The sequence below is a fragment of the Pezoporus wallicus genome, unplaced genomic scaffold, assembly GCF_028554395.1.
Source record: "Pezoporus wallicus isolate ANWC-B61680 ecotype Strahan unplaced genomic scaffold, APGP_CSIRO_Pwel_v1 scaffold_7107, whole genome shotgun sequence".
NCBI classification, from domain to species: domain Eukaryota; kingdom Metazoa; phylum Chordata; class Aves; order Psittaciformes; family Psittacidae; genus Pezoporus; species Pezoporus wallicus.
This window is the reverse complement of record NW_026642114.1, coordinates 1965605-1981253: the sequence shown is the minus strand read 5'-3', so window position 1 is coordinate 1981253 and position 15649 is coordinate 1965605. Positions and strand designations below refer to the sequence as shown.

At 56.7% G+C, this 15649-nt stretch overlaps 1 protein-coding gene across 1 annotated transcript; it reads left to right on the top strand.

The window, feature by feature from the left end:
- Nucleotides 1-2742: 2742 nt before the first annotated feature.
- On the top strand, nucleotides 2743-14602 carry LHX4 (LIM homeobox 4). Its single transcript, XM_057427172.1, has 6 exons — nucleotides 2743-2912; nucleotides 9506-9677; nucleotides 12877-13079; nucleotides 13270-13424; nucleotides 13923-14094; nucleotides 14185-14602. Exons 1-6 carry the CDS (start codon nucleotides 2837-2839, stop codon nucleotides 14580-14582), a joined length of 1176 nt encoding a protein of 391 aa, XP_057283155.1. The 5' UTR covers nucleotides 2743-2836; the 3' UTR covers nucleotides 14583-14602.
- The last annotated feature ends 1047 nt before the right edge of the window (nucleotides 14603-15649 follow it).

Below are 15649 nucleotides of genomic sequence, written 5' to 3'. Positions count from 1 at the left end.
CGGGAGCGCTATCCCTGCTTGTCTGTGGGGTTTGCATCACATTGCTTGTGTCTTCACCTGGCTGAAGAGGGGGTTTAGGCAATACCAACAAGAGAGCAGGATATCTGTATGGTGCCAGAGACCCCCAAAACTGCCCCAGAAATATAACCTGATGAAAATCGTGGCATTCACCCTTCTGCGGGCTGGTCACCACTGCCCCTTAGCTCTGTTTTAGATCCGGGAGGAGGAGAAAGCCTGGAAGGGGATTTCACACCAGTGACATGCAACCACCGGCTCCTCAAGCAGCATCTTGGGTGGCACAAAGGGTGTTTGCTGGGCAAGAGGCCCATGCCCACCTCCCCACATGCCAGGATAATGGGTTGTGATGGAGAAAGTTAACCTGAGAGAGACCAAAAAACCACAAAGCAACCCAAAAAAAAACAACCCAGAGATAACAAACAAACAAACAAACAAAAAACAACAACAACAACAACAACAACAAAAAAAACATGACACCAAAATGAGGAACAGAGGGAAAGCAAGAAGGATGGAGGGCAATGCTACAGGGGATGAAGTCTCTACTGGGAAGATGCAACAAGCCAAGGGTGAACGGGGAGGAAGATGGTGGTGGGGGTTTATTTTTAGTGGACACTCAGACACTCGTGTTGGCTGTGCACTGGCAGCACGATGCTTCCCGAGGTAAAGGCTCAGCACTCCCTTTGCCTGCTTGTCGCTGCCGTGAGTGAGCAGGACAGAGGGGCCTGGATCAATCTGGCAAAGCAGAAAAATGAATGAAAATTGAATTCCCCAAGGAGAAGGGATGGGGGGAGCTGTTATCCCAGCTGAGAGATAAATCAGAGCATGCTGGAGAGTGGGGGATGGAGACCACTCCTAACAGTCGTGGAATAATTAAGGCAATAGGTTGGAAACGCAAAGAGGTGGGGCAGGGAGGCCACGGGGCAGTGTCCGTCTGTTTGTCCGTACATCCGGCTAAACTTCTGTAAATGTGCCTTAGGGACCTGCCTTCCTGCGTGCTGGGAGCCCCGCTCCGCGCTGCCGGCTGGCCGGGGACCGAGCGGGGGGACGGGACAGTGGCCCCTGCCCCAGGGGGCTGTGGAGCGCAGGTGGCCGCGGCAGTGGGGGCCGGGTTGTGCTTAATGCACTTAAAAGCTGGTGCTTGATTTAGGGGAGAAAGAGAGAGGAAGGGATGGGATTCATTTCCCCCCGTGGTGGGAAGCCAGTTCTAGCGCTTGGTGGACTGGAGGGGGCTCATTCCTGCAGTGAATGTGCATCAATCTCTGCCCAGAGATGGGCTGGGGTTTTGCTGGTAAACTAAAACTTTGGGGTTAAAACCCAGAAGCTTATTGACAATTACATTTTTTTTCCTGAGCAGCCATCGGGCTTAATACATTTCTTAGGTTTTATCACTTTTATTTTTAATCAACCTTTTTTTTTTTCCTCTTTTATTTTTTTCCAATTGCTGGTGTATCCCACCTGCACATTTCCTGAGGGGACAGTTCAGTTTTTTTCAGGTGGGAAAAGCATCTTCCTGGTTTGCATTTCAGTGTGGGTATGAAGAAACAGAAAGGGCATATGTGAGCTGAGGGTCTCTGAGTGAGCATCCTGCCATTCCCTCCCAGTGCTGCCTCAGAGGTGTCACCCTACTTGGGCAGGCTCAGTGCTCTAAGTGCTCCTTACCCAGGCAGCGTAGATGTCACAGCACATCAGGGCCATTTGGCACTGTTGTCCCCAAGCTGGGTGATGTGACTACCAGGAAGGGTGATGCTCAAGGCACCCTGGCTAACTTCAGCTGCATTTTGGTGTGCTTCTTCACTCAGACCTTAGCCGCTGGGTACTGCCAGGTACTGCTGTCTCTCAACACACTGGCTTCACTCTGGTGTCACAGGCTGGGTTGCCCCAGTGTTTTCCCTTGGCAAAGCCCATGGGGATCCTTCTGGAAGTTGTAGTCACACCAAGCTCTTTGACTTTGGCATCACCACCCTTGTGCCACAGCAGCCGGTGGACTGCTGGGCCAGGTGTGCTGCAGCACTGCAGAGTTGGGTTGGCTCTTTCCATGCCCTGGTGAAGCTGCTGTTGGAACGGGCCTTGGGGCATGGGTGTGCTACAGCACCCTGTTGGAACAGAGCGTGCTGCAGTTGTGCCTGGTACTAGGGCTGCCCATGGGGATTAACAGCCACTGGGAAATAACTCATGTCGGTGTGGCAGCAAGGGGATGGGGACGCGCTGGTTTCTGCCAGAGCCAGGGAAGGAAGCCGCCTGGCTGAGCCCCCATTCTCAGTGGCAGGAGGGACAGGAAGACTCACTACTCGATCACATGGAGTGGAAGAAGGTCCCAGAGCTCCAACAGCGGAGACTGGGGCCTTTGAGTCTTCACTCTCTCCCCGCAGTGGCAGGGCCGGACAGCGCTCCCTGGTACCGGACAGCACCCCGGGTCTCGACAGCACTATGTCGGGACAGCTCCGGCGCGCTGCGGGGCCGCAGGACGTCCCTAGGCCCCGCCCCTTCCCCGCAGACCCCGCCCCCGTCCAGCAAGCCCCGCCCATTCCGCACACAGGTCACGCCCCCTCCTTCTCCAGGCGGGCGTCGATTGGCCCCGGGCGGTCCGCCCCGCCCCCGCCCCCCTGCGGGCAGTGACGTCAGGCTCTCTCCCCGCAGGGTGAATGAATGGAAGGCGGGCGGCGCTGGTGGGCACAGCTGCGGCACCGCGCCCGGGCCGGCACCGGCACCGGTACCGCCCGCGGGACACGGCGCTGCCTCCCTCCGCGGGGCTCCGCCGGCCCGGGCCGCATCTCTCCCTCCCCTCTTCTTTCCCCTCCGCCGCCCCCGGGCCAATAAAATGATGCAAAGCTCCGCTCTCGCTGCCGAAGGGGCTGTCAAGGGGCTTCCCGAGATCCTCGGTGTGCCGGTGCAACGTAAGGACGCTTTTCTCTTCTCCCTCCTTCGCACCCTGCCGCAAAGGCGGCCCCGGGCCGGCGGGGCAGGGCGGGCCAGGGCGGGCAGGGGCTGTGGTGGCAGCGCCCTGAGGGCTGGGCAGGTGCCTCCCGCTCCCGCCCGGGCGTGTTTTTTGTTCTTCCTTTTATTTTTTTTCCCGTGTGTAGCGGCGTTAATGGACGTGAAAATTAGGAGCGTACGGAAGGGACAGCGGTGCCCCGGGGCGGGCGGGCAGCGGGAGCCTTGCGGAGCGGTGGGGTTCTGGCCCCGACGGGGAAGTCGGCGCTGCCGCGGCTCCGGCTGTGCGCGTGCAAATGCGTGTGTGTGTGTGTGTGCGCGTGTGGTACCCCGATCCCCCTCACTCCCGGCCCACAGCGCACAACTCCCCTCTTATATCGTTTATCGCGACAGGCTACGGGCAGCTGTGGGAAGGGTCCCACGGGCGTGCGGGCATGTTACCGGAACGGCGAGGCCGGCTCGGCTTTGCGAGGCCAGTGGGGAGATGTCGCTGTCTCTGCGCCTGTCCCCCAAATCACCTATAGATCTGTACGTGCACATACATGCTCTGCAGCTACAGGTAGCATGTTCCTGTGAAAGCACACGCTCGCTAGTGCTGGGGGTGTGCGCAGTCCCGTACGCGGTGCACGGATCCCAGCGGGTCTCGAGGGCACGCACCTGCCGGCAGCCGGTGGGGGCCGGCAGCCTCCTCGCATTTCTAGGGCCGAGCCCCACACGGGGTGAGCTCCTGTGCTCGCACACCTCTATAGATTCTGGTTCCGGTGCGGGGCGGCTGTGCCCCTGTGGGCAGGGGCCCAGCCCCAGCGCTGCGCGGCCGGACTGCCAGCAGAGCCGGTTGTATTATTATTATTATTATTGTTGTTGTTATTATTATTATTATTGTTATTATTGTTATTATTATTATTGTTATTATTGTTATTATTATTATTGTTATTATTGTTATTATTATTATCTCTTCGTTTACAAACGGTTCCCAAGAACCGGGGCGTCCCTGCTGGCCCGGTGAGGGGAGGAGCCCGCCGGGGGCAGCCGGGCAATGCTCTGCACCCCTCCACTCTTCCCGGAAAGTTGAGGGAAGGGAGCTCCGGCGGAGGGGTGAGATGGGCCCAAGTCCCGGGAGAAATCTGCCAGGCGGGCAGCAGTGCCTGGGGGTTGGTAGCATTTTGGGGGGCACTCCAGAGTAGGGGTGAGCACCCCGGCGCCTACCCGCTCCAGGCTAGGCTTTGCCCCCTCCCCCCCCCACTCGCCGCTGACTCCCGGTCATCCCCTGTCGTTCCTCGCCCCGCACCAGCATCTGCCCCCCCCCGGGCGCCTGTAATTCGTTTCCTCAGGTGTTTTTGCGGGGAGTGAGGCTGGTACCTGCCCGCTGCTGCCCAGTTTGGCGAGCCGCGGACAGTCTCCATCCTGCTTGCGGGGTTGTCCCCGTTATCCCCCGTTTCTGTCCGTTTGCCATTGGTGCAGGAGGGCACGTTTAACAGTGTTTCTCCGAAGGAAAGGGGAAGAAAAGTCCCCGTCGGGAGCGCAGAGACAGAGCCGGTGAGGAGACAGGTGGGGGCTGTCCCACGGCCGGATCCTGACTGTTCCCTGCGACTGAATAGCACGAATGTCGCCCCTGGTTCTCAGCCGTGGGGCCACTTCGATGGCCCCGAATCCCGAGGATTTAAGGAGAAATGATGTGCCTCAAGCACCCCAGAGCTGCTATTGCCGTAGCAAAGCTCCGTGGTTTGGCCTTTCTGGGCGCCGCCAAGCTCTTTGCCGCCCCTGATTTTGCCATTTCGGTACCAATTGACGCGTATCGCGAATTATTAAGAAATAATCTAACGAGATACGATGAATATTTATTGACGCACAAACATTAGTGGCAGGAACAGAATATATGAAGGTGGCTGCTGTCAAAGTTCCCACCGCCCCGCAGTCCCACGGCGGCCGCGGCCGGGCCCTGCCGTGGGGCCTGATCCTGCGGCGGTCACACATCTGCCCGCTCCCCAGGGCGAAGGGGAATTGCCCCTGGGCAGGGAATGCCTTCTAGAGGGGAATTCTGCCCGCTGCCTGCGCCGGGGTCACCCTCCCAGCAGCACCTCGATATTTCGTCGTGTGTGCGATGAAGATTCTTGACATTTTCATTTCTAATGACTGTTCAGTGGCAGCTTTCCTTCTGATTAAGCACTGCACAACCTCCTTGTTTTAGTAGGGACTGTGTCCTGCAGCATCCCCTTCAGCGAGATTTTGGGGAGCCGAGCCTTCCCCCGACAAACCTAGCTACAGCTCAGCTTTGCAGACGGGTTTGTTAAAAAATATAATTCCGAGTATTATTTATGAATATTGTTTTGCAAATCTCACTGAAGGAAAAACTTCTGCCAAAGCCTGTGGGAATGGTGCCGGGCGCCGTCAGCCTCTGGCCAAGGGTCTTTAATGGGGGTGATTAATCGCCGCTGGGAAAGTCGTTTGCACGCTGCAGATAAATGAATAGAAGAGGTTTTTGCATGTGAAGGAATGGGGTTTCCTCCCTGCAGAAATGGGTATTTTTAAGGAGTTCCCGACTTGGTGCTTCCCCTGGGGGCGGGTGTTTGGTGCCGGCTCCAGTACTGGGGGGATTGGACTGCCTTTGTGTTCCGGCTTCCCACCCGCATTGCTGAGACACTGATTCTGCAGTACCTTCGTCTTCGTGGTTGACGAACTCTTAAAACCAAACAAACCCCAGACCCCGGATAAAGGCTGTTTGCCAGGGGTTGCCCGGGGCCGGGCTGTGGGAGCGCGTCCTCCCGACTGCTGTCCCCGCTCTCGGGTTTGGGGGTTTCTGCTGTCTGAGGGATTCCTGAGGCCACCCGCCAGTTTCTTTCGTTTCCATCGTTATTTCTTTATTTATCCGTCGGGGAGAGATTGGGATGGACGGATGGACCCGGTGCCAATAAATCACGGTAACAGCGGCAGGCGGGGGCCGGAGCTCAGCGCGGCTTGCCGGGCCGCACCTCGGTTCCTCGGCATGTGGGGGTGGGTGGGGGCGGAGAAGGAAAAGGGGGTGATGTACGACGGCACTGCAGATTTGGCTACGGGTTTTAATGGGATACAGCCAAATCCTGTCCGGGCTGCCGCTGGCGGGAGGCAGGGATTCGCTCAGCTGTGAGGTCTCCTCTCGGGCACATCACCAAGGAGGGGGGACCTCAGCCTAACACCCCCCACCCGGGGACCGGCTTGCATTGAGGCTGCTGCGCCAGTGGGGGAGATCCCTGTTGAGGGGAGAAGAGGGGACCGTGGGGCTGGGCCCCCAGGAGCCCCTACCAAACTCCCCTGCACACAGAGCCAACCCCGCGCTGCTGGCGGGCAGAGACAGCGACGCCGTTAACATCAGCTCTGTTCTAGCCAATAATTTAGTTGAAACAAGTGAAATAAATGCGAGGCTTTCTGTAGGCAGGGAGGCAATGCAGAGGGGGGCCCGGCGCAGTCGTCGCAGCTGCAAAGCACAAAGCAGAGGGCAGGGATTATGCTTGGGATGTTTTCTCTGTGCATGAATCGGACAAACCGGCAGGTTGGCCGAGACATCTCCTGGTACCCCGGCAGCTCAGTGTTGTTGTTATTATTTTTATTATTATTATTATACACGGGGGAAAGCAGACAAGTGGGTGCGAGTCCTGCGTATTTGAGCGTGCACACGCAAACCCGTGTGTGTTCGGTCGGTGCCGTACATCTACAGGCAGATCAGAAGTAAGAAAGGAGGTCTCGTTAGAAAAAAACAAAAACACCTGAATCTTTTCTTCTCTGGAGATTTGGAGGAAGATATTTTATTATCTGTTGCGGTTGTTTGCTTGCTGGAATGAAGCTGTGTTGCTGTCTTTAAGAAGGAGAAAGCTGTATTGGTTAGCTTGTTAGTATGTCTATATACTTATATATGCGTACGTGTATGTCTATGTATATGCATACACGTGTTTATATAAATAACTTTTTTATATAAAACAGGTTTCACAAACGTTCATACATGTTTGTGAAAAAACGGACAAGGATTTATTTTGCAATGACACCGAAGGTACCTCCGCTCGGGGCAATGCTCCGCTGGTGCCATCATCTGTGCCAGCGGCTTTCACGTTGTTCTAAAATAGGTTTAACGAATGAAATGTGGAAAACGTGGCCAGTACCGACCTGCAACCGTAGTGCTGCTGGGAGAGGGGAGCAAAGCATCCAGGTGTTTTCAGAGCAAGGAGAAGAAGGGGATCTATGGAAACTGTAGATTTTTTTTTGTTGTTGTTGTTGGTTGGTTGGGTATTTTGTTGTTGTTGTTTGATTTATTCTACTCTTGTTAATGCTTAAATGCCAGCAATAAATATGGTCTGAAGGGCACTCGGATGGTAACTGCCTAACCTGGAGAATGACAAAATAAGCTACGTTCACCTGAGATACGTGTCAGTACCCCGAAGAATATTTAAATAATGTTTAAGGCTGTAACAATGCGATCCTCTCCCATGCTCTTTTCCTCTTTCCCCTCCTTCCTTTCCTTCTCCCCCCCCTTCTTTCCTCTTTTCCTCGAGCTTTTTTTTTGCTCTTTTTTTCCCCTCTCTTTCTTTCGTTTCTTCTTCCCCCCCTTTTTTCATCCTTTTCCTCCCTTTTTCCTCCCTTTTTCCCCTTTTCCCCCTTTTTCTCCTTTCCCCCCTTTCTTTCCTTTTTTCCCCCTTCTTTTCTCCCTTTTCCCTTCATTTTCTTTTTCCTTTTCCCTTCTTTTTCCTTTTCCCTTCCTTTCCTTTTCTTTTCCCCGTCATTTTCTTTCCCTCTTTTTCCTTCTTTTCTTCCTTTTTTCCTTCATTTCCCCCTTTTCCTTCATTTCCCCCTTTTCCTTCATTTCCCCCTTTTCCTTCATTTCCCCCTTTTCCTTCATTTCCCCCTTTTCCTTCATTTCCCCCTTTTCCTTCATTTCCCCCTTTTCCTTCATTTCCCCCTTTTCCTTCATTTCCCCCTTTTCCTTCATTTTCCCTTTTTTCCTTCGTTTCTCCATTTTTTCCTACACACCCTCCTTCACTTTTTCCTTCCTTCTCTCCCCTCTTTTCCTTTCCGTGTTAGTTTTGCCTTTCCCCCCTCCTGGTAGCACCCAGCCCAGGTACAGGGGTCCCCTATCCCCCAGTAGCCGAGCCCCGGCAGGCCCCCTTCCAGGGCAGGGCCGCTCCCTTAGCGGGTGGTGGGAGCAGGTTTCCAGCAGCCCCGGTCCTTTGGTTGCTGATCCGGGGCAGCCCGGCTGTGCGGCGCCGCTGGGCGCGGGGAGAGTTTTACCGCGGGTCAGTGAAGGATTCGCCGCGCGGCTCGGCCACTTCGGCTGCGGACAGCAGAGCCTCCGCTGAGCCCCGCACTGGGAGCAGCTTAGAGAAACACACACACACACACCCTCGTATTTACTGTCATCCCTCTCTGGCAGGAGAAGGAGGCAGCAATCCTTGTGCATAAGTATCTCTCCTACTCGTATGCTCCAGCTACGGGCATGGCAGTGCTTTCTTCGGCCTCCCTTCTCGCCCTCCCCATTCAATCTGCTTTCATGCTTGTGTGTCCTCATTGTGTGTCTGGCTTTTACCAGGCACTCTCCTGCAGGCTTCTACAGCATCTCCCGTTCATTCGAAGTGTGGGCAGACAGAGACATAAATATCTAGCTCTCCGGATGTACAGAAGCTGTCCATCTATAAGACAGATATTGTAAAGAATGGCCAGGGTTACATATTCCCTTAGGAAAAGCCCCAAAAGCATCCCCTCACAGTATGGGGGCTGTTGGGAGTGGAGGGGGGAGGGCATGATGGGGCGGGACATACTACCCCTTGTTACTACTGCTGTGCTCCAGAGTGGCTTTGCTTCAGCCCATCTTTCCCAGCCATTTCCAGTGACAGGGGTCTGTAACACCCCAGTGGGATTGGAGGAAGTGGGCAGAAACCTGCCGCTCCCCTCTGTCCAAAGGGGCGGTGGGCCATGGGCAATACAAAGTCACCAGGTGCCCTGTCACTGCAGCAGGAGGGGGCCCTTGGCAGCTGCTGGTGGGCCACATGGGCTCATGGTGCTTGGGATGCAGTGGGAGCAGATGAGAAAAGACATTTGCCCATGTTGAAAATGCCTCTGTGGGTGGGGTAGAGGCAGTTGGTGTCCTCTACCCCGGGTTACAGCCTGGATGCTGTGGGTGACCCCCTGGGTCTTCCCAGCAGCCTGGCCCTTTGCGGATGGAGGCTGCAGGGAACAGCAAGCCATGCCCCTGGTTGGGGGTTGCAGGATACCATCCCAGGGGGAGAGAGGCAGGCAGGGAAATGGGTGGCACAGAGCATGACATGGCCTGATTCAGCAGGGGAAATCATCAGTGTGTACTGTGCCTGGAAGAGCCGGTAGGGCTGTGGACTTAGCTATCCTGGAGGGTTTTGGTGAAGGTTAGGGAAGGAAGATGTGCCGAGAGAGTGGCAAGGCCAGGGGTGGCAGCTAATCACCCGCGAAGTGCCAGCACGGAGCTTTGCCGGTCGTATCAGCTGGGTGGGAGCACCGCCGGGATGAGGCGGCTGCCGTGTTTCACACTGCTCTTCTGTGCTTCTCTCTCCTCCCGGCCCAGAGATCCCCCAGTGCGCCGGCTGCAACCAGCACATCCTGGACAAGTTCATCCTCAAGGTCCTGGACCGGCACTGGCACAGCTCCTGCCTCAAGTGTGCCGACTGCCAGATGCAGCTGGCAGACCGCTGCTTCTCCCGGGCCGGCAGCGTCTATTGCAAGGAAGACTTCTTCAAGTGAGTACCACTCGAGGGTACGGCCCCTCAAAAGCGGCGTCTCCCCCTCCTACCCTGCACCCTCCCCCTTCGCCCGCGAAGAGACAAGCGAGCAACCTATTTTTAAGCGTAATTTCTCCAAAATCTTTATCTAACTCTTGTTTGTTTGGTGTGGAAATAAGGGAAATGCTGCCGCAGGCTGGATGCTGCTCGTGGGATTAACCTTCTGAGAGCTCCAAATCTCCGCGATGCTCCTGTCCCTCCCTGTGCTGGTTTCAGCATGGGATGGCAAGCTGCGGTGGTTTGGCAGTGGCCCTGGCTCTGCTCAGAGCTAGAGGGCAGGAGAAACCCGTGCAAGGCAGCGGCAGCTCCGCCTGCTCCTGCCCGAGCGCCGCTCGCCGCCCGGGTTTGCTGATGCCGGTTCGCTTCCTTCAGCTTTTTACATTTTTTTTTCTTTTTTTCTTTTATTTTTTTTTTTTCCTCCCAGTGGTGTGAAAACCTCATTTGATTTTGTTGTCAGCTGCCTCTGAGCTGAGCTACGCCCCAGCCTCAACGTTTCCCTGCTCCAGCAGGATAGGACAACCTGTTTCCCGTCAAAAATGGACTTCTCAGAGGGGATGATTTAGCCGCAGGCTGCTGGCGAAATGGGGGAGTTTTTCCCAAGGGATGGCGGGAGCGTTGCACTGGGGCTGGGCACAGCTTTGCCGGCGGTGCACGGCTGTGAAGCAGAGGGGTGCTGCAGGGGTGTTGCTTCACCCTTCCTGCAGAGAGGAGGGCCAGATCCTGGCCAGCACAGGCCTGGCCTGGACTCTCCCTGCCTGCCCATCCCCAGGCTCTCAGTCCTCCTGTGTCCCCCCTGTCAGGTTTCAGGGCCAAAGATGCTGCTTGAGTTTCTCCTTCCCAGCTGCGGAGTATGCAACAGTCAAAGCGGCCGCTACAGCCTGAGTAATAACACTTCACTTCTGATATTTTCCAGCCTATTAATCTCCAAGTCATTTAAATAGTCGCCCAAAAGGTGCGGGTAATCAATGTTAATTAGAGTTGAAAGATCAGCGACTTTCTTAGATGAGGTCCTGCCTGGATTATTTGGTGCCAATCAATAGCATCTCGGCGCTCGCTGAAGCGCTCACCTCACCTTTCTTTCAACCGCTCATTGATTTCAGGGTAGAAAACCTGCAGAGGACGGGAGGATCTAAGGCCAGCTTCACGGGCAGGTTTGCATACAGGAGCGCTCCTCAAAGGACCAGATTCTTTGATTTTTATCTTGTTCTTCCTCTCCCCAATTGCAGCCCTTGCTCCTCAGCTGTGGGCAGCTCTGTCCTGGGTCTGGCTGTCCCCAGGTGGTGCAGAAACACCCCAGGATGCTTTGGGGGGCGGGGGGTGGGGTAAAATTGCTTTAATAGTGTTCTGGAGGGTGGTGAATGGGTGAAGGGAAGATAGGGGCTGTATAGCCTGCACTGGCTCAGCCTTGGGCACAGAAAAGTCTTGTTTGTCTGTCCTATCCCTCTCTCTGTCTATCCCTACATCCTCCATTTCCTCCCTTCCTCCTTCCATACCTCTCCCCAAGCTGATTCATGGAAGGCTGAGATTTCCCCAGCAGATGTCCAAGGACACTCCCTTTAGGATACCAGCCCAGTAAATGAGACAAAACCTGTTTTCCTCCTTGCTTTCTGATCCAGCACCTCTTTGGGCAGCTGCTCAAATTGCACCAGCACCATTCATGCCTAGTACCTGTCACCCACCGCTGGTGACCCCTTTGCGACTAGGGGACCCAGGTTTGGTGGTCATGCCCTCACTCTCTGGATGGTGTGAGGTCAGGGGCAGCCGCAGGCTTGTGTGATCGGAGGATGTTCAGCCCTCGGGGCTCAGTGGGAGGTGTTTGGGGTGGCTGTACCCCCTATGCACCCCCAGTGCCACTACCTGTCCCTGCAGCCTTGGGGATGGGGGCCAAGGTGCTTGGGTTTTGCTGAACTGCCTCCTTCAAGGCAGATGGCTCTGTTTAAGGTGCAGGGGACAAATTATTCTGGTAGCTTTGCTGCCTGGGCTGCTGCTGCAATGCTAGGATAGCTCTGTGGAGTCCCAGCGCCCTGCTGATGGGGTGTTATGGGGTGCTGGGGGGGGAGCAGGGGAGACCCAGCAGAGCCCTTATGGTGCTGATGGGAGGTGAGCATCTGCCCTATGCCAGTCCCGAAGCCCACAGTATCTGTTGCTGAAAACACTCGTGGAACATCCACTTGCTTTTTACTTCTTCCTGTGCTGCCACCACCTCCTGCAACGTGTTGCCCTTCCTCCATTAATTCAGATTATACCGGGTGTTATCTGAGTGTTAGCCTTCATGTCTGCACATGGCAACTGCACCCCACCACAGTTTGTGGGTGCCCTCCAAGTGATGGGCACCCCAGAAGCTCTGCAGCAGAGCGCCTGTGATCCATGGGACTCCTGGGTGGTACACACACTCCTTGCATGCTCCTTTTATGCTTCTTCCATTCTACTTGCACCATTCTTACATGCTCCTTTCCATGCTTCTTGTCCCATTCCTGCAGGCTCCTTGCGTGCTGTTTTCACACTTGTCGCATGCTCATCACAGAATCAGCTAGGTTGGTGAAGACCTTTCTGATCATCAAGTCCAACCTTTACCCCAGCGCTGCCAAGACCATCACTAAACCATGTCACTAAGGGCCTCATCTATGCAGTTTCTGAACACTTCCAGGGATGGTGATTCCATCACTTCCCTGGGCAGCCTGTTCCAATACCTGATCACCCATTTGGTCTTTGCACGCTTCCTACACACTCCCTGCAGCTGTGCTGGCGGGCTTGCTTGGCCCCATACCTGCCCCAACCCAGCACACCCACTGCACCCATCGGACTATCATTATGGTATAAGAGCCCCATCATTCTCCATTAATCTGGGATTCACCATGATAGTGAGGAGATGTAATTAATTTATTTGGTATTAATGTGGATGAAATATGTACTGTCCTTGCAGGGGAAAATCAGGCAGCCTATAAGCATTAGTTAAAAGAACCATTAAAATCAAACCTTCCTCAGCTCCATTAGGCTGCTCTTTCACGCTGAAGAAGATAAACCCCTGCCGTGTGAAGTGTCATGCATAATAAGGTTGTTTGCTGGGTTAAACTCTGCCCTGTCTCCTGGGCCCCACCCCATCTCCAGCAAAGCCCACCTGGCCGAGGGGCTCAGGGGTCTCTGGTTCTCCTCGCAGGCGTTTCGGGACCAAATGCACGGCCTGCCAGCAGGGCATCCCCCCCACCCAGGTGGTCCGCAAAGCCCAGGACTTCGTCTACCACCTCCACTGCTTTGCCTGCATCATCTGCAGCCGGCAGCTGGCCACCGGCGATGAGTTCTACCTGATGGAGGACGGGCGGCTGGTCTGCAAGGAGGACTATGAGACTGCCAAGCAGAACGGTAGGCACCCTGAAGGGGTTAAGAAGTGGAACATCGCACTGAGGGGTGGCCATGGCTCGTGTCCCTGGCGTTGTACCTCTGGGCTCTAGGCAGGTGGTTTTGGGGAGCTTTTCCCCAGTGGTGTGTGCTGGCCGTTCAGGGCTGCTCATGCTGCTGCAGTTGGGGCTGGTACCGTCTCCTTCACTTGCAGATGACTCTGAGGCGGGTGCTAAGCGGCCCCGGACCACCATCACGGCCAAGCAGCTGGAGACACTGAAGAACGCCTACAAAAATTCCCCCAAGCCCGCCCGGCATGTGCGGGAGCAGCTCTCATCTGAGACGGGGCTTGACATGAGGGTGGTGCAGGTGAGGCCACAGGGAAGTTCCTCTTCACCCTGCCCCTAGTGAAGGTGGATGCAGGGGTCCCACTGGGGTGCTAGGTTGCAGGAGTACCAGGCTTCAGGGGATGCAGGGGTGGCAGAGGTATTGGGTGGCATGAGTGCTTGGGAGCTGCCTTGCAGGGGTGCTGGCATGCAGGATTTTGCGGTGCTGGTTTGCAGGGGTTACTGGATGCTGGGTTACAGGGTGCTGGTTTCCATGGGTGTGTGGGAGCTGGGTTGCATATGTGTTAGCATGATAGGTTACGGGGGGACTGAGTTGCATGTGTGCTGGCATGTGGAGTTGCAGGGGTGCTGGGGATGCAGAAATAGAGCAGTGCTGGCATGCTTGGACGTAGGGTACCAGGCTGCTGGCGTGCCGGCCGACTGCATTGTATGGGTGCTGGTGTGCTGGGTCGCAGGGTTGCTGGCATGCAGGGGGGCCAGGGTGCTGTGCTGCCATCAATGTCCCCACTTCCTGCCCCAGGTGTGGTTCCAGAACCGCCGGGCCAAGGAGAAGCGGCTGAAGAAGGACGCAGGGCGGCATCGCTGGGGGCAGTTCTACAAGAGCGTCAAGCGGAGCCGTGCCGGTGGCAAGCTGGAGAAGGAGAGCTCAGCCGAGGACTGCGGCGTCAGCGACAGCGAGCTCAGCTTCCGTGGTGAGCGGGGATCCGGCACAGGGCAGGGGGGCCGCGGGTGTCCCCCCTGCGCTGACGTTTCCCCTCTGCTCTCCCTCCTCTCCCCAGCAGAAGATCAGATCCTCTCCGAGCTCGGCCACACCAACCGGGTTTATGGCACCGTGGGGGACGTGGCAGGAGGACAGTTGCTGAACGGCAGCTTCCCCATGGAGGGAACAGGACAGTCGTACCAGGACTTGCGGGACGGCAGTCCCTACGGCCTCCCCCAGTCGCCGTCCTCCATCTCCTCCCTGCCGTCCCACCCGCCCTTGCTCAACGGGCTGGACTACGCCATGGACGGCAGCCTGGGGCTGGTGGCCCACGGGGCGCAGGGGGTGAGTCAGACGCTGCGGGCCATGGCCGGGGGGGGGCCCACCTCCGACATCTCCACGGGGAGCAGCGTCGGGTACCCAGACTTTCCCACCAGCCCGGCCTCCTGGCTGGACGACATGGATCACCCCCCTTTCTAAGCGCCGCTCGTCCCCTGCTCCGGCCCCCCTCGCTTCCCCCCAGCCCGCAAGCATAGCCCTGAGGGCGCCTGCCGGCAGTTGACCTTTCCAGGATTTCCCATGGGAATCTGCCCCGGAGGGCTGGAAGGAGAGGGATCAGCATCCGCGATGGCCCTGGGTGGCTGTGCTTGGGGCGTGTGTGTGGGACACAGATGCCTTTGGGTGTAAGCACAAGAGAGGTGTCGGCGCACGGGATGCATGGCGAGGACCCTGCGCAGGGCTGGGCACAGCGGGGTGCTGGTGATGGTGCGGGCCGGCGGGAGGGAAGGACAATCACGGATGGCAGAGTCCGTCCCGGGGCCCGCGCCAGCCCCGCACCCCTTCTTTTGAGCACCGCTGCTATTTTCAAGAGTTATTTTTCGATACGGAGTTGAAACGCGGCTTGGCGCTGCCCGGAACCTCAGCGGAAAGAAAAGTCTATATTGTAGAAGGGTTTATTTTAGCGAGGCCGGGGACCTGTCCAGGCAGGGCCATTGCCCTGCTGCCCGGGGGTGATGCTGCCGTGCACGGCTGTGATTTATCCCTGGCACGCAGGAGCACTTACAGCGCATCCCTGCGGGCTTTACCTAGGTCATGTGGCAGGGAGGAATTAAAACAGAAAAAGCCTCTCACTGGAGATGCCCATGGCCAAGCAGTGCTGTGCTGGGGCCGGCCGGGGTGCTCGGGGCTGGTACATGGAGAGCAGCTGCCGCAGGTGCTGGAGAAGGGTGGCAGGGAGAGGTGGGGAATGTTTGCTCTCAGGGTATTGCAATCCCCCCCCCAAAAGAAGGGAAAAAGAGCATTTCATCAGCTGCAGAAGCATCCCCGTGGTGGGGAATGGAGGGGATTGTACTGTGACACCCCCGTGGCATAGGCCAACCACCTCCTCTGGTGCTGTGGGGCTGCACAGCGGTGCTGACAGGACCGAGGGTGGGTGCAGGCAGCTGGGACACCACGGGCCCCATGAGGTCTGCTCCTGGCCGGGTCCACCCAGCACCACCCCCTTTCTCAAAACCCACCCCCCGGGCGTGCAATGGCCACTGCCCATC

What these genes read in the sequence shown, in the direction of transcription:
- LHX4 (XM_057427172.1), top strand. Translation starts at nt 2,837, where the DNA reads ATGATGCAAAGCTCCGCTCTCGCTGCCGAAGGGGCTGTCAAGGGGCTT. An exon ending in TGCAAGGAAGACTTCTTCAA is followed by an intron (nt 9,678 to 12,876) that starts GTGAGTACCACT and finishes TTCTCCTCGCAG; the next exon opens with GCGTTTCGGGACCAAATGCA. An exon ending in CAGCGAGCTCAGCTTCCGTG is followed by an intron (nt 14,095 to 14,184) that starts GTGAGCGGGGAT and finishes TCTCCCCAGCAG; the next exon opens with AAGATCAGATCCTCTCCGAG.